The following is a 25,041-nucleotide window of genomic DNA, read 5'->3' on the forward strand; positions in this document are numbered from 1 at the left end:
TTAGACATTCCAAAGAAGAGGAAAATATTTAAAATATCTAAAAACATCACTGTGACACTGGACCACAGCCTGGCCCCCGTGTACCTCAGTGTGTAGAACAAACAGAATTGGACAAGTAAAGCTGAAGGGTAGCAAAGGTGACCAAAGGCACAGGACAGCTTCTGTAAGACGGGATGAATCATCTGTATGGATCAGAAGAAACTAAGGAGGAATGGGATAAGGATGTCTATAAATTCAAGGTCTATAAAACCAGAAATCATTTTCCTGTTTCTCACAAGTGATCCAATGCAGTTTTGAGGGAATAGGCTTACAATATAGAAAGGAGATGCTTTTGTACTTAGCGCACAGTAAAATTTTGATGGTCCTTGTTTCAGGGTATGGGATGAACAGGATGAATCACCTCATGGTGAAGTGGAAGCCAAGCCAGGTAACTCCTACTCTAAAAATGCTGTTTTCCTTTATTGACCACAGAGGAAGCTTATGATGAGTGGGTGGTTTGTGGCAGTCCATGAAAAGCTGCTCAGAGGCTGGTTCAGATGAATGCCACCTGTACTAAATGCTGGAAATGGTGGGAGCAACACATTCCTGTATCTTTGAGAAAGTTTGACCAAAGCTACTGCAGGAAAACTCTGGGGCAGTGCCGAACATCAGCCAAATAGCCCAAACCTTACAAAGTCTGAATTCCCAGATTGGTCAGCCACATTGAGTCTTTTATCTGTATTGCTGATTTACCTGCATGTGGGGGATTAACCGGTGCACTCTCAAGGGGAGAAATTAATTTTTGACCTAAGAATTTGCCCAAGGACTCAGTTGTTTCAAGCACACATAGCACAGCCTACCTGCTACCCCTCCCTGTGGCTGTGCAGTTCTTTGCTCAGCATCCAAAACCAGGAATACCAGTCCCATCAGCACTTGTTTTTACAGCTGTGTGCACCTGTGCACCGTGAGGCCAGAGCAGCACTGCCTGCATGAATGAATGATGCACAACTGGTGGCTCTGGTTTCATCTAGAAGATTCACAAAGCTCCAGTATCGATATAGTTAAACACATTTCTCTTTTTGTCCTCCATCTGATGTTACCAGAGTTTTCAGAAAGCTGTCTTGGAGATGAAAGACCTCCTAAATTACACCAACAGGAAAATAGCTGTAATGGTGCATACATTTTGCTTCCAAGATGAAAGTCACCTTCTTACACTGAGAAAGGCACAGATATTAAAACATGCAACTACATAAACAAGGTTAAAGAATGTAAAATGTGATTATTCTGATGGGAAGGAAGTGAGCTGGACCAGGACCACTTTAGGTTTCTGTTTACATTTTTCTAGTGATTTCCAGGTAAGTGGAAAACATATTTTAAGTCTTCTTCCAAACACAAGTGAAATTTCAACACGTAACACCGGACCATGGAAACTGCCACACCAGGGCTGTCTAAACCCAAAGACTGCTCTGACAGCTAACAGTATGTATTTAATGGGAAGATCCAAAACCTTCATATAATGGACAGTGCTTATGGGAAAATGACTTCCTGTACCCCAGGAAAAAGACCCTTTATTGAATGCTGTGTTTGTGTGGTAACCTTATACTTTATTCCTCTTAACCTTATTTAATATAACAGGGAGAAGTTTCCATTACCTGTTCAAATACTCCTATGAACCTCTACTATGTTAAAACTATAAATCCTTGGCCATTTTGTGATGGTCTGATCTACCAGCCTTCCCAAAAACATTTTCCTGCCTTTAATTTTCCTGAAAGCAAGCTCCATTTAATCTGTTCGTTAACTTGTACACTCTGTGACACAGGCTCGAGGTGATCTTTCTCCATTTTCTGGCAGTACAAGGAGGGTCCCCTGTAACTTTGTGATTCTTTTGCTTAATTTTTGGCCTGAATACCAGAATCTGTCTCAATCAAAATCCTGTAAGGTGCAGTATGAAGGGCCATACACCTGAGCCAGAGCTGGCTGCAATCTCTTTTCAGAGCAGATAAAATGTGCATATCCAAGCCATCAGCAGGGCATTGCTGCCCCTCCCTGTGAGCCTCCTGTTCCCACCTTGGATAGTCAGATGCCCCCCTCCAGCAAGAGACATCGGCACCGCTCCCACCCCCCAAATAAAAGGAAAGCACCAGCTTTTAATGCTGTATTCACAATACCATACTCCACAGACAACGTGACTTTATTCACAAATATGATCTTTACAGAGGTAGAACAAAATACTTTGTATAATCTTTTTTTTTAAACTATATACATATAAAGAATATAATAGAATGACGAGAAAGAAAAGGTTGTAAACAAAACAATATTATGCCATCAAATACAGTACAAACAGCATGCATGAACAGCTTCAAATGAAATCTTGCTGGTGTAACTATTTTTTTTCTCATGTGGTAAATGAAAAGTAGTAAAGAGTCATGCTCTAATTGGATTGAGTATGCCACAGCTCTGCAATTTTGTTTTAATTATTTTTTTCTTTTACAATAAACCAACAGGATCACTTTCTTTTCACTGTGGTGGGGAATGCTTTTGTAATGCCCAATGTAATATTAACAGAAAAATATAATAATCAAATCTACAAAGTGTACTCTCATTTAAAAAGCAAAACCATAGAAACTGTACAGTTTTAAAAAGCGAATTATCTCAAATGCTTCTTAAGAGAATTTTCTAAAGAAAGAATAAAATATGCAGAATAAAAATGAGGAGAGCTATTGTTCTGTAACAAAGCTAATCAAATACTTGTTTTCTGTTCCAATAAACAGTTTTTTAAATTAATGACTATTCTGGAAATTATGAAGTGGGCCAGGTTTTATTAATGTTCCACTTGACTAATAAAGCATGAACTCCTTACAGGTACTATAACTGTCATTCCTCTGGGAATGGATGGGGATTGGTTCTGCATGCATGCTGGAGACAGGGACAAGGTTTAGTCATAGTTATAGATTCTAAAAATATTTTGAAATGTGTTAAACATTTAGTAGCTTCTATAAAAATAATCTGGCTTGTTTTTCTACTGGATTGAGATTTGGATTTGTGATTTTCTGCTGAAATTCATTCCTGGCCAAGGACTTCCACTGGGATGGGAGTTACCTGGGCTGCAGCAGGTCCCATGACAGTGGCCAACAGCACTGGTTACAGGTCACACCTGAACACCTGAAGCCAACAGCAAACCCCACACTGCTGTTCAGCCCTGTGTCAGGCTGAACCTGGAGGATTTGGGATCTGGGGAATGGTGCTGTCCTGTCTCTCCATTCCTCTAAGACTCAGATCATGTCATGGGAAGGGCAAAGGCTGGAGAGAGCAACTGTGCTTTTACTCCTGCAAAATATCAATTCTGGTGACAACCACCTTTCTGTCCCTCCTATCTGGACACACTGCATCAGCAGGGGTCTGGTCAGGTCCCTGCCCTGCTCAGGGACAGCAGCTCTGTGTGCTGCCTGTTGGAAAACAGGGATTTCTGCCTCTGACCAGCAAGGAGCAGTGGGGTAAAATTGCCCTCCTGCAGGTCACCCCCCAAAATGTAATTTAAAGGCTCAAGCACACAAACAGAACCTGTACACTCCATTTGCCAAGAATGTGATCATGTCCAATATTAAACACATGCTGTTTGTGGCCAAGTCAATGGCAATGAGTTTACTAAAGATCAGCAGAAAATTGAACAGAGAAGGATGGTGGGTCTCATTTAACTCTGAGCTCTCAGGTGATTCCCATCTTCAGACAGAAGCTCAACTCAACCTGACAGTGAACGTGGAGTGCATCCCACCTCTAGTGCAAGTGACTGGGGGTTGGCCTGAATAACATCCTTCACCAGATAACAAGGATTAAACTAACTGCAGTGAAAATAAATACCTGCCCTGCATGGCAAATCCATCTCTGTGGCTTCATCCATGGCTTTGGCATCTTCCTTGGAAATGGATATTCAGATCCCTCTAGATTGCCCTGGTGCACCTGAAACCTGCGTTTCACCAATTGATCCTGCAGCAGATTATCACCCCCAGAAGCAGGGCATTTATTGAGAGGTGTGAAAAGTGTGCTATGCACAGATGAAATATTCTGTGTGGTTGTTTACAGTCAACAGAATAAGCCTTGCACCTCTTTGTGGAAGAACTGTACAAAACATGGCTGAAATAACAGGATTGTCGATGACGGTCAGTGGGAGATACTCCAACCCTCTGAGTAAAACTGCATCTTTCTGTTGGGTAAACTGCTCTACAAGGATGAGTAAAGCAATACATTCCTGCCCCATTAGCCTTGGGGAAGATTAATGCCCTCTAATCTACGCTAAATAAACTCTGAAGCATGAAGCCCCACACTCAGCTGCTTGTGAATTAATAGGGATCACCCTGAAATTGCTATTATGAAATGCAAATATTTGCAAAAGAACAATTAAAAAATATTCCTGAAGTGCAACGAAAGGCTTGTCAGTCATGTTTGTGGTACGCACAGGGACAGTCAGGAGGCAAACACTAATGAATCCCAGGGCAGAAATCTGTGGTAAAACCCCATTAGCCCATTGGCAGTGGGTGATGGCACAGCATCTAACTGGAAAATGATTCCACCCAGTAATCAGAGGGCTTGGCTTAGGATGCCCCAGTTTTGATTCTTTGGACGGTTTGTTTGCATACACCTGTATTTTCAGAAAGCTGCAGTACGTGGCTCACAGTAAATCTACTTCAAACACTTGCTGATACAGCTCAAACAGATCTCATCTGCCCTGATCTGAAATTTTGTGTTAGCTAAAGTAATAAAAGAATCCCGGTAAACCTAAATTATCAAATGAAAAAGGCAATTTTCTCATTTATACTCCATTAGTTTTTTTAGTTATTGCTAGGAAAGCTCTAAAATGCTTAGGCCATAAAATAAACATGTGGCTTAATGTACAGTATGTGTACTTAAGAGGATGATGGCATCTGCAGTAACTGCTCTGCACTGCTGTAGTAATGGGATGCACAAATTAGGCAACAGCATATATCAAGTAAAGCATACAAAAATGTATGGCAAAAAGTAACAAGCCTTCTGCTTTTTTTTTTTTTTTAATTTTTTTTTAAGGAAGTCTTTAATTGCTAAAAAGAAGAAATCACCAATATCCACACCTACAACACAAAATTGCAACATGGTTGATTTTGACTGATGCTCATCACCTCTGTGCCAGCAAAACTGTGTGATACTGTTATTTTTAACATTTCACTGATGAGAAGTTTATGAAAGCTACCCTTCCCAAATTAAATTCAATGATATATTCTCCAGTGTTGAAGTTAAACAATTAGCCTCATATGGTTTCAAGCACACAATACTCATAAGATTTTGGGAAAAAAGCACCCCAGATTCTTACGTCACGGAGATGTAGGACAGCAGATGAAAAAGCATCCAAGTATTCACTTTAGAAAATGAAATTAATAGCCTAGATCACTTCAATAATTTTGTACCTTCAATAATTTTACTCTCAGGCCCTTCATTCAAATATATCAGAGTACTTTCTATCAATAATGTAAATTCCTTTAGAAGAGTGCCACAACTAAACCCGTGAAATCACAGAAGCAAGATTGCATATCCTAACCATTTACAGACATATTTTAGCATTACTTTGCAAAGTAGGCATTAGGCTTTTGAGAGCACATGAATGTCTGCAATTCAATCTTTGTGCTGCTTTACCCCTTCATGCTCAGTTCAAATAGGTGTCCTGCAGAACAAGGAGTGAGCAAAGCCTCTGCAAAGAGCTGCAACAAATGGCTGGATCAGACAAACTCGATGAGAGTCATAAAATGCAGATTGGAGATTTCTTCTTCAGCCAGGCTTTTACAGCAATACACTTTCCTGGATAAAAAGGATGGCACAGCGGAGCTTTACAGAGGGAAATGCAAAGATATAAAGGGGAGAATCCCATTTTCTTCCTCAGTAATCCCATAAAACCAACAATCTCTTTCCATAACAGCTCCAGACAACTACCTGACTGCTGACAGGACCTTTCCCATCGGCTGAGGGGAGCCTATGCTCTCCTTTTCTGTGCTGTCAGTGCCAGGTACATGGTCAGAGTTGTGCTCATTATCCCCTGGCTTTCCACAAATGTGACCAACATGTTTTCTCCCCAGTTGCAACAACCATGCAAGCCTCTTTTACTCATAGTTCAGATTTTCTTCCTCTCATGGCACAAAGCTGAAAAGTAAACAACAGTTAAAAAAACATTTGCTTGCCAAAGCCTGGCATGAGAAGGTGCATGCTCTCCTTGCCAGAGCCTGGACCTGTGTTTGCTCACACCCACAGCACTCTTTCATGCTCCAGCTTGGCACTGTATGGGAACAATCACCATCCTCTTCAGGCCCCCACTCGTATTCAGCCTTTGAGAAGTTACAGAATATAACAGAACACTGTTTTCTGAGACTATATTGACTGCACTAATTACCCACAATATTGTATATTTGCTATTAAGAATGTGAATGTGTGCTTTCAGAGTGTGACATTCAGGGCTTCAAGGATGTAGGAGGAATTAGATGGATTGTTCTGTCACTTAATCCGAGGCTTTGATGTACTTAAAAAAATTCATTTAAAACCCAAAAACCAGAATACACATTTTAACTGTTGAACTTTTACCAGCTAAAGCAGTTTGTAAGGACCCTATCACTATGTGGTTACAACAGAAGATACACAGTTAAGCTCAGGTCACGGTTTCCAAGAACATTCACAGGGACTGAGGATGAGGAAAACGAGGGATGGATTCTGCAGGAACCTTCAGGAGACTGAGCTGCTCACTGGGGAAGGGCCTTGAGTATTGCATTCACTTCCTCTGCCACCGCTGTCAAAGCAAACTCAAACTGCTCCTGCGGAGAGAACAAACGCACACCCTGAATAATAAAACAAAACACTTTCCACAAAGCCTGGTGCTCTATTCCACAGCTGAACGTCCTCAAGACATTGTTAAAAATATGAATATGCAGGATGAACTGTACACTGCAATGGAAAGGAACAAAATGTTCTTGGATTATTGAAGTCATATAACATGTTTGACAGCATCTCAAAGCCGGAGTCATTTTAATGGAGAAAAATGTTAGTGGCAGAACCCGAGCTATTGGGACATGATGATATATTGCCATTGCATGGTCAGAAGGGTTTGGGAGTAGCTGATCACCAGCCATTTCCTTCTGACACAGAGATGGGAACTCAGTACATTATTGAAATATGAAGTTGTAAAGCACAGACTTTGGTTTTTCTCAGGACTGTTTCTAGTTGAAAGAATCTAAAATAAATATCTCCTTCCCTGATATCTATTATATAGAACAATTTCTGGTTTTTGGCTTACCTGTCATTGAACTTTTTAAACCTCTCTTTTTAATGTCCTTTCCACACTCACAAATTACTCAATTTTGTTAAGACCACTCCTACGTAAGAAATACTTGGGAAGGCTTTTCTCTGCTATTAATTTACTGTAACCTCAACACCAAAATGATTTGGTGCTTCTCTGCTGGGCAGAGGTGTGAAGGACAGAGCCATGAATGGCTACTTCTAAATACAACCCTAACACACTCCTGAACTGTGTAGTCCTACAGAAGGACAAAGCAGTTTTAAATCCTCAGGGTTAACAGGTGTTATATTTCCAAGCAAGTTATTTTTTTTTCTCTGTAATTTAGCTTACTGAAATAATTGACTGGCTGATTTGGAGTTTGAAACTTTCCAGTGGAAAGTTTTCTCAAAATACAGGCAAATCAAGGATACCAAAGGACTGTGGAGAAAATCCTGGATTTTCTGGAAGCACTGGAAGTACTCCAGAGGTTTAAGCCAGCTGGGATCAAGAGCTGCTGAGGAATCGACCCTGAGGATGCAGGTTTGAGATGCACCCTGCAAAGCATCCCAAGATCACTGCTGGGATACTGTCTGTGTCTCCCATTAGAAAACTGGAGGTCTGTACCTCTGGCATCTCAGTTGGTGCTGCCAGGGGCTGTGTGGGATGGTTACAGAACACAGCCACCCCCAAAAGTGATCACTGAACCAATAACATTAATTTTCCACAGTGTTTAATTTTACTGCAGAAATGTACAGGAAGGATGAAAGAACAAACTAGAGATGTACAACCCATAGTTCAGAAAGGCAGCTGACTTAATTCCTGCAATCCAGTGCCAGTCTTCTCTGCCTTGTCTTACCCAACTGCAGTCAGCTCCCATGTGGAGATGCTTCAGAGAAGCAATGATGGGCACAGTGCCAGAGCAGAAAAAGCAGAATAAAACTCAGAATAATTTCTCAGCGACACTGCCATTCAAGAATTTTGCTGTCTGCTTGGTGCTGTCAAAGTGGCATCCGTGTACACTTGCTGGACTGCAGCCAACAGCTTTTAATCAGACATCAATTCACCCTAAAGAGTAGGACTCATCCTCAGCAGGCACAGAAAATGGTGTGTGTGACTGCCTAAGGCTCCCTGCATGGTCTAAGGTCTCTGCAATTAAAGGAAACACTGGGAATGCTGGGGGCCATCCAGGAGCATCAGTTGTATTTTAACTGGAGCATGAGTGTGTGAGAGAAGCTGGAGAGCAGCAGGGTCAGAGAGGGCATATATGGGCCACTTTGGGGCAGAACCAAACTGGGTGCTTGTACCAGCTCCAAAAGCCTGAGGAAGAGTGTCTGCCTTGCCCAGGGACTGAGCAACAGGCGGTGTGACCTTAGTGACTGAGACTAGAACTGACTGCAGTAAAGGGACAGGAGAGCAGACACAAGATGTATGGGCATGTGGCCTGTCAGGGATGGCCAGCTGAGCTCTTCCCCCTCCATCCTTCTGCAAACACACCCAGCTGAAAGGCGGGGAGTGCAGCTTCCACTGATGTGCATCACCACCCTCCCAGGAAAAGCCTTCCCCCACCTTCCACACTTTTCCATGAGGACAACTGCAGTTAGAGCAAATTAATGGCAGTAATTTTTAAAGGAAATCAGTTTGCTGTTTTGTACAGCTACACTGCCACTCACATATTCTATTTGCATATACAAGACTGCCTGGAGATGAATTTTAACATCTAGCTTTGCCTAGAAAACAGAGCTGGACAGACATTCTGTGGTGTCAGATCACCTATAATGCAGAGGTGACAAGAATATACATAATAAAAAGTAAATATACAATAACTATGGCTATATTTCATTAAGTCTACAGATAAAAATTCCCAGGAAAACAAAGTGACTTCATGTAGCATATATAACACAGTAAAGAATCTATCTACTGTTATAGATTGTGAGAGGATATAGGAGACAGGAAAAAAGAGAAATATATCTTTTTCCCATCACAGAGAATACACTTCCTGCTTCATTATTTTTTCCTCTCATATGTGACATATCAATTCTATTTTACAATTCCCTGGCAAAAAAAACAAAACAAAACTAAATTCCAACAAACCCACAAACCCTCTATTATGCTTCTCAGAAAAGCAGAATGTCGTTATGATAATTTCATTACAATTTATTATATACAGTTATCTTCTGAATTAAAGACCCCTTCCAGAAGACAAAATGCTGCAAACAAATCTTTCCCATGCCTATTGGAAAGGTGGAGCGCTGCCTGCTGGAAACAGAATAACATTGCTGAAGGAAGGTGGTGTTTATTTTGCCTAGGGATATTCTGTAATTGGCATTTCTAACCTGACTTTTAATCCATCGTTTTAAATTACTCCAAGAGTCTAATATTCCTCATTTGTATTCAGTTGGGAAAGCACAGGGGTTTGTTTAAATCCATCAGAAAAATTCTCTGGGGATCATGCATTGCTAGCATGTAACCAGATATTTATAATTTGCAAGACATTAGCTTGAATAAGTGATTTGGGTGGTTTTGAGAAAATGACAATGATGGAAGAAGGAGCAAGAGGAGAGATAAGCAATATCCTGAGAAAATTTTTCATCCTGTATGAAAACACAGGGTATATTTGTTTTCTGGAGCTCTTCCAGACAAATGTTTGGAGGGAAAAACCATGTCTTGAGGGAGATTTTCATGGAACTCGGGCAACTATTGCTGAGCTAAGTAGGAGAAGTTGTTCACATAACCTCATTCTTTGGTTCTGGAGCGATGTTTTCTCTTCTGTTGAAGGCAACAAGCCATAATTTCTCTGCCCTGAAAAGGAAACTGGAATCTGAGCTCTATGTTGCCACAGAGCCGCTACATATTTTGAATGCATTTGCAGAGTAGTCCAGGATTTGCCTCTTACCTCAGAGTAAATATATATGACACTGGATACTGTGTGCTATTTGCCTTTTGTTCCAGTTGGAATAATCAAAGCAGAAGAAAGACTTGTGCAATTTTATGTCTTCCTTGCAGATAAAGATTAGTTAGTTTTGACAGGCTCATCTTTATTTTTCATGCACTTACTTAATTGGCAAATAATAATTAACATTCCCCAAGCTGTTATTCAGCAGTATTTCCCCCCAGTAGTAGTGGGAAATAACATAATTGGGAAGAGATTCAGGAAAAATTATGAACCAATGATTCCTGCAACACACATTTATTTCACCTTTGCCCCTCAGCAATTTCAACTCCCTAAACACTGCAGAATTTCCTATCAGTTCCAGCCTGGCCAAGACACAGTGCTGTCACATTGCTCTTGTTACTCAGTTTGGGACTATAACTATCATTTGGTGTTTTATAATGCCATAAACAGATTTATTTCACCTTCATACCATGAGAGAGTTCCTTCATTGTCATATTTGCAGCTCTTAACATGTGGCAGATATCCCACAGTATCATTCCATACATCACTGGAATTGTTAATAACAGAAAGTTTCATTTCTAATTTAAGGGACTAGAATTGCACCATCAGCTACTACGTTTAAAAGTTTTACATTGTGGAAGAATGTCAAAACTATTACAACTGACAGGAATTTGAGAGTAAGACATTCATCTCACCAAAGTGTAAAAATAAAGTTGCCATGTTACATCCATAAAGGCTGATGCAAACTCCTCCATTCAAAGGTACTAAAAATTACTTGATTCCCTGCAAAACTTTATTTCCTTTAATTCAAAACTTCTGAGTTCTTTTTTTCAGAAAAAAAATTATCAAATGCAGCAGCTGCATTCTCTTTAAAGAGTAGAAGTTTTAAAAAATATTACATGCACAGTTAAGCACAGATACTCTAAGAAAATAATCCATAGTTCAGGATGAAAGCAAGAACATTCTTTCAAATGTACATTTTTTTTAGCAGGCTATAGATTGTTGTCTTGACTGCCCTTGATATATGGTAATCAAGATAGATGCTGGAGATGTTACAAGAAAGAACAGTAAACACCAAAGAAAGTAACCTAGATAAATCTTCAGCATAAATAAACCTCCGTTGGTAGGGAGCCAAACAGAGTAATCAGCAAGCGACCTGCGTTAAATTAGGTCACAGCCTTTCTCTTCTGTCATGAAAACAACTACTGTGAAAGACCTTTAATGTATTTAAAATCCCAGTGGATTTATTGACAGTACCTTTGTCTGGACCATGCCTGGTCTCTGGTCCCTCAAGTGCTCCAGGGTAGCAGCAATATCAATCTCTTTAGCACCTGCAACAAACCACAAATTGGGCTGAGTTCAGAGCACAAGATAATCCATGCTGCATCTGTCAATCTCTTGCTATCGGGTTCCCTTTGGGCTAACAGTCCAATTGAAAATTATTACATCCATCTCTCAGCAGACTTGGCAGGCAGCTGCAATTTTTGTCTTCATATAGAAAAATAAGAGGTTGGGGCACCTTTTACTAACATTAATTCAAGAGAAGCCGGAGAAAAACAAATTCTTAAAAACGTCTCTGCACCAGAGCAGAATATATTTTGTGGAACCTGAGGGTCTGTCGTGGCAATGCCACTGAACATCCCCTTTGTCACTTCTAAGAGTACGCACTGAATGAAGGGCCTGAACCACACAAAGATTAATGCTCTAAAAACAAGATTTAGGTGACCTTTCATCACCTGCAGCTGACATCCAGAAAACATGTCTGTGGCTTCCTGGTTCAAGGCCTGTCAGACCACCTTGCTGTGAGGTCACTGCTTCACCTGGCATTTTCTTTAGGTTCCACTCACAGCTGGACACAGCTGCCCTGTAGCCATGGGTAGCACCAGGGCACGTGAAGCAGGCACAGACAGCCTGGCTGGGACTGGCTCCCTGCCCCACACACACAGAGGAGCTTGCTTTCAATAGATGAACCATGGAGATCAAAGCAAGTCCTTGAGCCTCTTCCCTTTCTTATAATCCACAAAGATTAGAGAATTGAAGGGGACAGGGAGATGCTGATTTCCTCCTCAATTTCCTCCAGTGACTGATATTTCAAGACCACCATTCTCATTTTCCTTATGTGCCTAATCTGATGTTTTAGGAAGGGATTGAGGGGAAATCAGGATTTTGGTCCTTCCTTTATGAGCTTCAAGAATAGAAGCCTGGCTGGAAATCCTTTGAGGTGAAAAGTTCACATGCAGAATTTGGCTTTCTTGTATCTGCTCCCTTCTGCATCTTGCAAGAACATCTCACAGTACCAAAGCACCAGGCAGATGGGCAGAGGGTCATCCTAATGCAAGTGTAACCACCCCATCCCTGCTCCACTGTGCCCTACTGCCCTGGGGGGCTGTTCATTGTCCTAGGGCTGATGTAGGAGCTTGGAAACTCCTGTGTTTGATATTTTAAAATATCTCCTTTTCTGTACATTCATTTTCATCACTGGATGGTTTATCAAGGGCAGGGATTGGCCACAATTCTGGAATCTGTTCTGTTTTAAGGGACACTCAGTGGTGTGCTCTGAAGAAGATTTGTTAACTGCTTCTGGTTGCCTGGTCCTACAAATTTCCTGAGCCACCCTCTGCCAATTTGGGACTTCGTTCTGGAGGCATTTAAATATCCCCAAATATTCACAGGGGTCTCAGTGGCCAACTTGTGGGCCATGCAACTAGAGCATTGCTGCTGCAATGTAACTTGTACACACGTAGAACACATACTTGTTGAGTTCCCAGAACTGGATTTGGAGAATTGCACCCAACACTTACCACTCTTCCTACAATTCTTGTAATTTAAGGGCTTGTCTACCTGTAGTTGGGCTCATATCAATGCAAACATCATGCACCTCTGAATTTACCCAACTCAACTTTATAGCTCAGCACCATCTTTTAAAAAGCTCAGAAAAGTAATGAATAGTGAATTATTTCATTTGGTTTCCTTGATAAAATATATGAAATTATATTTAAAAATATACAACTCTACAAGAATAATTGATTTGGAATATGTCCTTCAAACAAATGAAAATATGTTCTTCAGCTGTATCAGAAATTGAATTAATTCTTTCAGTAAATATAACAGTGACAACTTAGAAATGGTATCTTACAGACAGTTTTGCTAATTACCATGGGTTGGGGCATTGCATGCCTTTTGCTCCCCACCCCTCCCCTGCATTTCAGGGATGTGCTTTGAAAAAAAAAAAAAAAAAAGAAGGTTTTATTTGAAAATTAAAAACCTCCAAATCTCCTTGCAACAGAGCAAAGCAATACTTACATCCACTGTAAATTCTGATAACAGTGACAGTAATTATACCTTAAATCTGTTGCTGGTTTTGCAGTGGCAATTCATCTGGAATCACTAAAGCATCACTAAAGGTACCCTCTTCACAAAGCCTGACACTGGTAAAACACAGTAGCTCTCTTCAGTGTTTACTCTCACACACACATGTGCAATTACATGGGATTTTCCTGTTCCACCACAGCTGTGGATGGAAGCAGAGCTATGTGAGTGCTGCACATGCTTTACAGCCTCACTTGGAGCCTCATTTGATTTCCAGGAAACAAAACATTCCAGCAGCATCTTGGCTCAAAGTAAGAGGAATTCTCCTTTCAGAAATTGAGATACAAGAAATATTTAAGACACTGCTATCCATGGGCAAGGCTATCCACAGTTCTGAGCTTCCCAGGTGTACACTGCAAGGATGAACCCAGAGATCCTCCCAGTGCAGCTGGCAGGCTCAAGTACCCTTGACTATAATATCTGGGTGCCCCCACCACTAAGGGATGATCTTTATTTGAAAATACTCTACCCTCAGAACGAAAAGAGAAAAGGTTTATGACAAGACATAGTTACACCCTTTAATGGCCAGACAGGCTTCTGAGTTTACCTTTGAAAGAGTTAATTCCTCCATTTCTGTGATGCAGACTGCAGCATTTACTAGTGAACTGATGTTTGCTTTTTTATCATCATTAAGGAAATGACATGATTAATAGTATGAACAACACTTGATTAAAAAATCCTGATTTAGCAAAACACCAAAGCATATGCATGTACTGGAACATAAGAACAGTCCTAGTGGGCTGGTGTGCTTAATGGGAAGCTTGTTCTGAAGTGTTTTGTCAGTAAAGTCCCTGAAACATCAGTTTTTACTCACTAGTGTCCCTAGCCCATGTGTTGTGATCAGCAGGTCACCCAAAAGCATTTCAGATGTCCTCAGCCACAGGTAATTTTAAGGAAAAGCAGAGCAAATCAAGTGTCTTGTTGAGATGCCATTGGGTTAGAGACAATCCAGAGCAGAGACAGGGATTGGTTTGCTTGGCCATTTTTTCCACCTCTGAATGCCTTGGATACTATGGTGATGGGAAATACCTAAGTGCCTGGAGAGATCAATGAAACTTAGGGCTGCAAAGACAGGACATTGCTGTAGAAGAAAAACATCCTGAAACAAGAAAATTCACAGGACAGGAGATGAAATCAATGGCATAGGAAAAAGCCAGCATGACTTGTTCTCTCTCTGCATGCCAAAGCCTCTCTTCCTCCTCTGCATCTACATGTTCTGCATCTATACCCTTATTGTGACTAAAACAAATGTATATTTGTTTAAATATATATACATATATATTGCTAGTCCTCTATTAAATCTCATTTTGTGATGAGGGCTTTTTTCTATTTAAGGTTAGGATACTCTGCTGCTGGATTATGTAAATTCAGCTCACTACCACTGGCGTGTGCAATAGTCTGTAAAGTTTTCTGGTGACAGACACAGACAAAGAAACATATTTTCAAGGCACAAAGGGAGGTCTGAACCCAACCTGCCTTCACAGGTGAGAAGAGCTCAGTGTTTAAGGGCAGCATGAACTTTCAACTCTCTTTGGAATTATTTTGCTGAGATCTGACACAAATTCAACACTTTCTTTGCCATGCTGAGGCTTTCTCTTTCATCTGGGAGTATGACAATATGGCATTACATTCTACAGTACCCAATAACAATTTATTTATGCTTTTGAGCCAGTTCAGGTGACAAAAAAATACAACATATGCTACATGACATTGGGAAAGAGGAATATTGCCTCTAAGGACATTAGGGTCAAATCATGCTTTTACTGAGATGGCTGCAAAATACCCACACACTGCAAAGGCATTTGAAACACTGCTTACCTGGAAAGCCCATACAAACTAAATTTGATGCAGTGGTTTAGAGCAAAAGCTAGAAGAGCTTGATCTACTGATTTCAAGGATATCCAATTATTCAAAATGTTTTGCTTAGGCTTCTAAACTGTTAAGTCCAGTAATAGATGCAGATGTCAATTTATTGTCATACAACAAATAATCTACAGAAAGGGTTAAAAATACTAGGCTGGAGAGCAAGTGACATTTGGAAAAGAAATAAAAATATGTCAAAAATACAGTATTTTCTGTCTTTCTTCCCACTAATATATATGTGTCTGCCACTGGTTTCAGAAGCTAAAGAGAGGGATAAAAGAAGAAGCATTTAAACAATAAAGAACTACCTTTTCACCTTTTGACTGTATTTCATTTTGCAGGGAATAAATTTGGGTTGTGTTTGTGACAGGCTTTTTCACAATGGATTTCATTGCTTGTTTTAAAGGAACATACAAATGTAACTTAGTGCAAGACTGAGCTAATATTGTACCAACAGCATTGGGAAAAATGACTGTGCAATGTGCTATTTTTTTTTTTAAACAGAACATACATTTACAGTAATTCACTGTGAGGCAGATACTGCCAGCCTTCCCCTGCCCCTAGCAGCTCAGTGAGCTGGCTGAGTAAATACCTCTGAAAGCACTTCCACACCAGTGCAAGCCAGATTTTAACTTCAGTAATTAACTATCATCTTCCTAAAGGCTTGAAGCATTCACAGTGAGTGCACAGCAACCCACATCAGGAACATTAACTGGATAAACTAAAAGAAAACAGGAGAAGATGCAAGCTGAATGATATTTTGCCCCCAAGGAGAGAAGAGCTTTCTGAAGTTTAGGGTCATATCCTTTGCAAGCCTTTCTCTCCCTGCAGGCATGAATGCTGGATGCACGCTGGCACTTAACAGCTGGTGCTCCTGATTAGCAGATCTCAAGGGGTTAAAGTGTTTGCCCTTAGACAGTTGTGTAAGTGGAGTATCCAGCATGTCACAAAAACATGGGCAAATTCCCCTTTTCTCCTGCAATAAATAACAACCCAGCCTAATTCCGCTGCAATAGGCTCCATGAGGTGACCAGCAGCTCACAATATTTAAAATCGCCCTGAATTACCTAATGCTAGTTTTATGACTATAATAATGAAAGCTTCCCTCTCTTCTCATTCCCCTAGGCATGGCAGGGGTCCTATTTTGCTAAGCACAAGACACATGAGAAACACTCTGTGGAGGATGGTCCCTTCCACACTGTAGCAGCACTGCTGTCACTATGATGGCACAGGAATATGACAATGTTTGTCAAGAGGGGTAACATCTTTAAATGTATCAGCTGGGAAGAAAAAATGAAGGCGTATCATTAAAAAGTTTTTTTCAGGTTCAGCAAACTACAGAGTTTGTGCATCTGAAAATGTGCTGGGTTGGTTTTTTTTTTCACTTATAAGAACAATCACCATTTTTACATAAATGCATGAGAAGTTTTAGCTTAATTAAGGTAATCTTTGAGATTTTTATGTAATAGGCTTCAACATACACTGAAAGCAAAGTCAAATGTTCTATTTTATTCAGTACTAATGAAAAGTGCAGTGTAGATTCTGTGAGACTGATAGAATTTTATATTAAAGCTCTGTCTTAAAAGGAATATTTTAGATTCTAGATGCTCTGAATTTCCTGTGTATTTATAAAAATAAAATGATGTTTAAATACTTCATCAAAGCACTTATTTGTGGGGGGTTTTCTTTTAAATCGCCCAAACTGAAGAATTTTCTTTGTGAATGCTTCACAAATACATTTTGCTCATAAATATTAAATTAAAAAGGATTTTTCTAGTTGGAAAAAACTTCCAGATATATCTCAAAAAGATATGATTATAACTCTGTAGAATGGCTATGAGTTTGTTACTGTGCTTCCTAAAGGCTGTCTTGGTCATTAGGGGGCTATGTTTAGATAGATTTCAGTTCTCTTCCAGGCTGAGATTTTGACTTCCTGCTAAATGATTTAGCCACTTGGGCTAAATCATTAAATTCACCCTATGTTTCACACCATCATTTATAAAATGAACCCTTTTTTTCCCCTACCTAATGAGTTGTTATGAAAGCAAATCCATTAATGATTATAAGGTACTTGGACACTAGAGAGGTGAAGACCTAGATAGATCCTCTTTTTTTTTTTTTTTTCCCAATACCTTTTGCACCTCTCTCAGCTCCCTTTCTGTTCTCCTTGACCATAAAGTGATCACAATACTGAATATATGAGGTAGGAGTCATGCTGAGCAGTTGTAAAGGGGGGGTTATTAGCACCTTAACCATTTCTCCTTCAGGAAATTATGATCAGTGTGGGAATAAGCATTTATTCCAACAGAAAAAAATGGAGTACTAAGAGCAATACAGAAATGACCTGTCAAATGCCTTTCTTTTTGTAGCAGAAAGTATTCAGCTTCATTCTAGTCAGCTATTACCTGCCTAATGCATCTTTTTATATTTATTATATTGTATAGATTTTGAATTAGGCCTTGAAGGGCAAAGGGACTTGTTAGCTAAGATTAAAAACTAGCTTGTAAAAATCTTGAAGGAACAGTTCCTACTACACTTCTTTATGCTGTTGTTGCTAGAAGCTGAAAAAGAACCAATTAGTGTTTGCAGGACGCTGCTGATCACAGCCTTTAGCCTCAGATCCTGCACGGCTCAGTACTCCCAGGCAGCCAGGAGTGCTGTGGAAGATACACTTGTAATAACGTGAAACAGCAAAAATACACTTGAGAAAGAAAATAAGGGGAAACAACACAGTGCCAGTGAGGACACTAAGCTGTCTCATCACAGTGTGCCTGTGTTTAGGAAGAACACAAGTGTTTGTCGTGTTTGGGTGATGGCTGCATGACTCATGTCTGAAAGTGGCGCGTCACGGTCGGAGCAAACGCGCGCAGCGGCTTTACGCTGCCTTTCTTCCCTCCCCATCTGAAGACTGACAAAGAGGCTTTCTTTGGTACTGCGTTTTCTGGCCCTTTTCTGCATTCAGCTTTGCCACAGCAAGGGGATAGTGAACTATGGAGACCAAAGGACAGGCAATAATAGATCCAGGTATGTCAGGAGCCAAATACACAAACACACCCATCTACATTTCTGTCTGCCATAGTGTATAGAGAGAGAAGTGGGCTCTCTGGGGTGTTAGGAGGGTAAATCAGCACTCATGGACTATTAAACTGCCACAGCCACGCTGTTTGCAATGTCTGACGTAGCTGGACATAGCACAGATATGCTGTAGATTTGCAAATCTCCTGAAGCCCTACATGCCTCCAGCTTCCCACTGAGAGCTTCTAAAGGAAGGCTCATGTAGCTGCCCCAGCAAGTGTTTGCCCCATTGAGTACTTAATGTTGCAGCAAAACATTTAATCACACCATATGAGGGGCAAACTCAATCTGATTAAAGAGAAAAGGGTCATAACTAGGGGGAGTGTAAAACCACTTCTTCACTGACCATTAGTTTTAATAGCAAACCGGTAATATTTACTAACTAGCTTAGTCTCAAAGGCCCAACCTCATCTCATCTACTCCAGCCATCCTTGAAGTTGGAATTGGAGTTAGTCATCTCCTCTCTCAACAGCTAAGAGAGAGAGGGTAAGCTCTGATGGGCAATTCATTTGCCTGAGAATTATCCTCCAGAGGTGTGTATCGTTCTCCTTGATGACTGAGGAGACCCAGACAACTAGGTTAGGTGAGATGCTTAACACTAGATGTTTTATGTGCCTAAAGTTAGCTGGAATAAACTTGGGCTGAAAATAGCTGAGTTTATGCTCTTCACTTATGGATTCACAAATGCTAGAACCTGCTAAAGCTCACGGTGTTTGAGATCTGTGCTTTGTCTCTGTAGCCTTCCCTATTTCCCTTACCTCCACATTTGGTGATTTTTGAGGGAAATGACAGAAGAAAGGCAACATGGAACCACAATGAAAAGATAAACCAGCAGTACAGTGTAGTGAAGGCCATGGAAGTGAAAAATGTGTCCTATGAGTAACCGCTGTTTGTAAAGTGCTCTGCTGCAAAGAAACAAGAGTATTTTCTTCCTTCAACTTGCATTGTCTAAGTGCCCACTAAATAAAAAACGCTTGTAAGCATTAGAGATAAAGAAGGGGCCTGACCATCAGCTAGAAACTACAAAAATAAAAGCAATTTTCATTTGTAGTTATCCAGATGTCTGCTGTAGCTCTGCTCTTGGTCAGGAGGATCATTTGACGCTTTTCATGGAAAGAGAAAAGCATCAGCAAAATCCTAGTGAGGGGTACACTTTTAAAGATAACAAAAAAGATTAATGTATTCAGGTTGGCATTTTCATTATAAGCTTATTCACTCTTTGAGATGAACAAAATCTTTGTACATGTGTGTGTAGTTAGGGATGGACCCAGCCTATGCCTGAGTCAGTGAACTGTCTGTAATTTCAGACAAAATATTCCTACGCACCTAAGAACCCAAATTAAAATTTCATTACCTTTATTAAAAGGAAAACCAAACCAAAACAACTTCAACAAAAGTACCCAATGGGCAAAGCAAGCATGTAAGTGGAGAAGGGAGTGCTTAAAGTAATAAAAGTGAAGTAATTAAAATTATTGTGACAGTCATGCACACACAGAGTATACATTACATATATGCATTACATAATGTGTTACTGTTTACACATTTTGTATTAATACTTGAAGACTACATGTAATAAATGTAGAAATGTGATATGGCTTTGTCAGTACACAATCCAAAGTAAGGTGACACTGCAGATGGAAGACATAGGCACAATCTAATATTTTAAAAAATGATACAGGAAAATAATGCTTCTAAGTTTTACACTGATTTTAACAGCGTTGCAGGGATAGAAATTCACTGCTGACCTGTCAGTTTGTAAGTTAATATCCTTTGTCAATGCAGAAAAAAACATGCAGAAATCACTCATTGTGACTGAATGCAAATGAATGCTAATTTGAGGACCAATCCTTCCTCACTTCCACTGTGTGTGAGAATTGTCACATCACATTCCATACATGATAGGAATTGTTTCTCTTTTACAATTAGATTTCCTCCATCCTCCCCAGAAGTTAAAAGTAAAATGAATATGTCTAAATTACTACATAAGAACTGCTATAGAAATGGATGCTAATGAGTTTTATTCCATATGGGGTAAAATATCCCATAATCACCTATTGTCACTGTAGAAAACACAAGTGCATGCATCTAAATTCAACTTACATGTGCATGTGCAGACACACACACATACACAAAGCACATACAGAGCAAGTATTGTGAATGTGCTGTTACTTCCTGCTAATAGATATTCCCCAGGACCAGTTCCCATGGAGTTTTACACAATTTGCTGCTTTTAGTATCTCTTCCAGAAACTCTTGGTACATTACCTGAAAGGCATTTGATCTCCACGCGATGAATCAAACACGAACAAAGTTAAGATGCTTATTGCAAAAATGACATTTATGAAAACATGTCTCACTTGGCCTTAAAAAAATCTTGAAGTCCCCTTTGGAAAATATGCATTTTCTTTCCAGGAGACACAGAAGTAGCTCGCCTACATAAATCTATTAAATTGTAAGAACTACATTTTACATTAGTTTCATTTTATGTTGCACGTAGGTGGTAAAGCTGTCACAAGACATTACATGGAGTGACCTGAATAAAAGATGCAACTGTTACGGATTCAACTCTTTAAACAGCGTTTGCCCTTAAAAGTGACTAAACTGGTCCAGCTTTAGAAACTGTGGAATAGCTACACTTTAGCTACCAAACTGTACCCTTTACAGCCAGAAGACCACCACTGGTCAATTGAACACTCTGCTGCATGAGATTAGCTACGGAAAGAGAAATGGTTTTACTCTCTGTATATAAACTTCCTTTTACAAACATGTGCCCAGCTGCTTTCAAAGTAGCCCCACAGTACTTCCATGACCCAGCTTTTTCACTTTTCCATATCCTAACCTACCCATGGTGGGAAAAACGCCGCACAAATTCCTTATCTGCTTGTCTCCTCCTTAGTTTCAGTCAATGACCTCTTGTTTTCAAATTAGTCACTATCTCAAGCTGCTTACTGACATCAATACATTTCTTTCAGGATCTTCCAGCGCTCTATGGGGACCCCCCTTCGTGCTCCCTCTCCCAGGCCTGATCAGTCTTTCTTCACAATTCATTTGCCCTAACCCTGGATAATTAGGATTGCTTTCTACCATACTTTCCTACTCCCAAGTAATTTCCAATAAAATCCTCAGAATAGCAACTCAAGAAATATGGCTCTTTTAGGGTAATCCCTGACCAACAAATTATATATATATATATATATATATATATATATATATATATATATAGCTTTTTGCTTGAAATCTTTATATTCTGTAAAGTAAACCACCAAAAAATGCAGACCATACATCCATACATACAGTGGGAAACATCAACCAAGAACACCTTCCCCATGGTCACTAATTCATTTCAGAACAGAAGCTTGTAGAACATGCTATATTTTCATCTTCCTTTTATGAACTATTAATCGATGACACCATACAGGCAATAACACGCAAAAAGCTTTAAAGCATCAGATGTCCAAATGTGTTTTTCAAAGGAAATAAACACTATTTTAAACAGCTTTTTCGAAATAGTGTTTGCTGAGCACCTCAGGCTGGACCATGAAAAACTACCCTATACATTCCCTATACACTTGTGCATGTAGCTGGGGGCCCAGCTCTCATAGTGATTAATTATCTGCTGGGAAAGGCTGCAAGAGCGAGCATTATTTGCCTAATTGTGTTTCCAGGGTAACTCATTACATAAAAGTTACAATACATAAATGCAGCTCATTGGAAAAACCAGCCTTATAACATACGATATATTTACATGGACACGAGCAACTTCCTTTGGAAATTGAAACAGCAGCATTTCACATTTACATGGCTGGCATTACTGCTGCTGAGAACTGAGGTAGTTCAGGACTGTGTGGACAGCACAACAGTAAACAAAACAAACCCAAATTTTTTGGCTCTGAATTTTTTCTTCTGTGTTCCTAGAGATAATAATCTGTCTCACGCAAATCTCAAAGACCAGCCATGTAATTAATTCAAACTTATACCCTGAAGACATTTACATATTTAAGTCCTGAATTTTTCTGCTGTAAATTTTTTTCCAGAGTACCACCTATTTCTAATCCCACTTTTTGACCCTCTAACAATTATTACCTTATTAAAAAAAAAACAGAAAAAAAGAAATCTCCCATTTACACTATATATTCTCTCAACCTCTGAAGGAAAACAGTACGTTAAATTTTGTTTTCATGGGAGAAGTTTGATGCTGGGCTGAGGAAATACTCCCTCATTCACCAAAAGCATGTCAGAAATAGTCAGCTCTAGACTTGTATCAGAACAACAGAACAATAGAATTTTCTCAGACTTTGCATAAGGACTCAAAAATAAGCAGATTGAATCCATTTTAACATGAGTATGGGCAAGCATTTCCTTTCATAAAATCCTTTCAGAGAGGAGCTAACCCCACAACTTCATTATGATTGTTAAATCCGAACAGCAGATAAGCAAAACCTCAGCAAGGGTTCAGATTAGCCCAAATCATTTGATCATGATGAGTCAGGAGGAGAATTAAGGAATCTTTTGTTTTGCCTTAAAATGTCACGGTATAAACTGCATCTGCTCAGGAGCTGACTCACAAGACCCTCAGACAATAGGGTAGCAGGGGCAAGGAAAGGACTTGGGGAGATAACCTCCAGAGCCAGCCCTGGCCAGAGTGTGTGTGCTCATCAATTATAATCTAAGCTTTTGAATGCAAGAGAATAAACCGTTGGTTCGGCTTTGCTAAATCGAATCTTTTTTGCCGGGTTTTAGAATTTGGAAATCAATACTTTAAAAGGATTTTAAAATTCATATTTGCCTTCCCTTTGACTCATCTCGTCTCAGCTAGTTCAAACACAAGAAAATGGATGGTCAGCAAACCCTAAGCAGCTGCTGGCTGTATGAATATCTAAAAATCAAACTATTATCTACACTATCCAAGCCTCACAGTTCAGAAAAATGAAAGTGGGAAGACTCATAATCTCTCCTTTTTTTTTTTTTTTTTTTTTTTTTTTTTGTGTGTGTGTGTGTGTGTGTGCCAAAAACACTCAATAAAAATGTCTTGCAATATATCACACTTTTAGTCACTACAATAAGCCTGCAGGAAAGACATGAAATGAGAAAATTCTCAACTTTTCTCTAGATCACACAAAAAGAAAAAAATCTGATCAGCTCAGCATTACTGTGAGTATGAAGTGAGGAAGAAATATCAAGTAGAGTAATTCTATATCATCTTATCTTCCCTAGTCACAAAGGATAAAACTTGTAAATACATCAGGAATGTTGAAATTTTCAGCAGAAATCAGCCTCAGAGAAACAGTTCCTATGAAAAATCCAGCAAGCACTGTTATCTACAAAAACAATCCATTATCTTTTTCTGTATTTATTTAAATCATGAAAATGCACATGGGCTGAACAAAATCACTTCTCAGCTTTTAACTCAAAACTAAAGCTTGTCCTAAGATGGCTGTCACTGAAATGAGAGGTGATTTGGTAACTGTCTTAAAACTTTACCACCCATGTACAAATAGTTATCACAGTTAATAGGTACCATAGTTGAAACATGTTAAATAGTATTAAAATATGTTACTGTAAGGCCAGATTCGACACTGTTTCATTTTTCTTATTGCCTTGATGGATACAGGATCATGGTCTCTGCACATCACAGAACCACAGAACACCAGGTTGGAATGGGACCTCAAGGATCAACTTGTCCAAACTTTCTAGGCAACAGCATATGAAGCTAGGAAGACAAAAAATTATAGTAACAAACTACATGGTAAATAGCTACATTAGCTATTGGAACAATGAAACAAAAGGATCTACTTTGCATTGAAACTTCCAGCTGACATGACACAGGAATGATAGCACAGGATAGACACTGGTGCTGTCTGCCTATTCCAGATTGTTTCATGTGGATGTTAGGAATAAGTGCACAGATGCACTTGTTGCATTTACTGTACCGAGGACAGTGAAATTTATGAAGAACCACCCCCAACAGCAAATCTGTCCCAATGCCCCTGTGAGCTCCTGCACATCCTTCCACCAGCTCAATTTACCCCCCCCCAAGTACACCATGGGAGCATTTCTGCCCTTGTTACCAACTTTTACTGTCCTGCAAGTGTCCTGAGCTGAGATGCTTTGCTTCTTTAAATCTTAATTCCTCAAAATTCCCTTCCTCAAAGGGGCTGGGGCCGTCAAATTGATGTGGCAGATGTCAAACACAAAAACCTCCCCAACTTGATTTCTTTTCCCCTGCTTTAGGTTTTAGGAACAGGTCCCTTGTTGGTGGTTTTCAGCATCTAAAATAATATGAGGGTTGGCAACAGCAGGGTAGTAGAAGATATGAATTTATAACGCGTTTAATAGACTAAGTGTTAGCACTAATTCAATGAGCAGTAGAAGAAATTGTAAATGACAAAGGCATTTACAGTTAACTGTCCAAGAGAATGCAGGGAAGTAAATCATTACATGAAAAAGGAGCTCCTTTGCCCAACCTATTAAAGACCCCACTAAAGAGCCAAGGTATTTATTGATTGCTTTCTACTTTCCCACTGCTGAAACTAAGTACTCCTCTATTTACTTTGATTTAAAAATGCATTATTGTCTAC

The 25,041-nt window shown here is 39.7% G+C and overlaps 1 protein-coding gene across 1 annotated transcript in view; it reads right to left on the minus strand.

Moving 5' to 3' along the window:
* Positions 1–2,130: 2,130 nt before the first annotated feature.
* Positions 2,131–25,041, minus strand: part of PTPRN2 (protein tyrosine phosphatase receptor type N2) — a 633,980-nt gene continuing 611,069 nt past the window's right edge. The window contains exons 22-23 of the mRNA XM_038127342.1: positions 11,415–11,488; positions 2,131–6,803 (exon numbers count right to left, since the gene is read on the minus strand). Of these exons, the coding sequence (XP_037983270.1) occupies positions 6,732–6,803; positions 11,415–11,488 (146 nt within the window). The 3' untranslated portion in view covers positions 2,131–6,731. The remainder of the gene's footprint in view (positions 6,804–11,414; positions 11,489–25,041) is intronic.

This window comes from Motacilla alba, chromosome 2 (assembly GCF_015832195.1).
Source record: "Motacilla alba alba isolate MOTALB_02 chromosome 2, Motacilla_alba_V1.0_pri, whole genome shotgun sequence".
Classification (NCBI taxonomy): domain Eukaryota; kingdom Metazoa; phylum Chordata; class Aves; order Passeriformes; family Motacillidae; genus Motacilla; species Motacilla alba.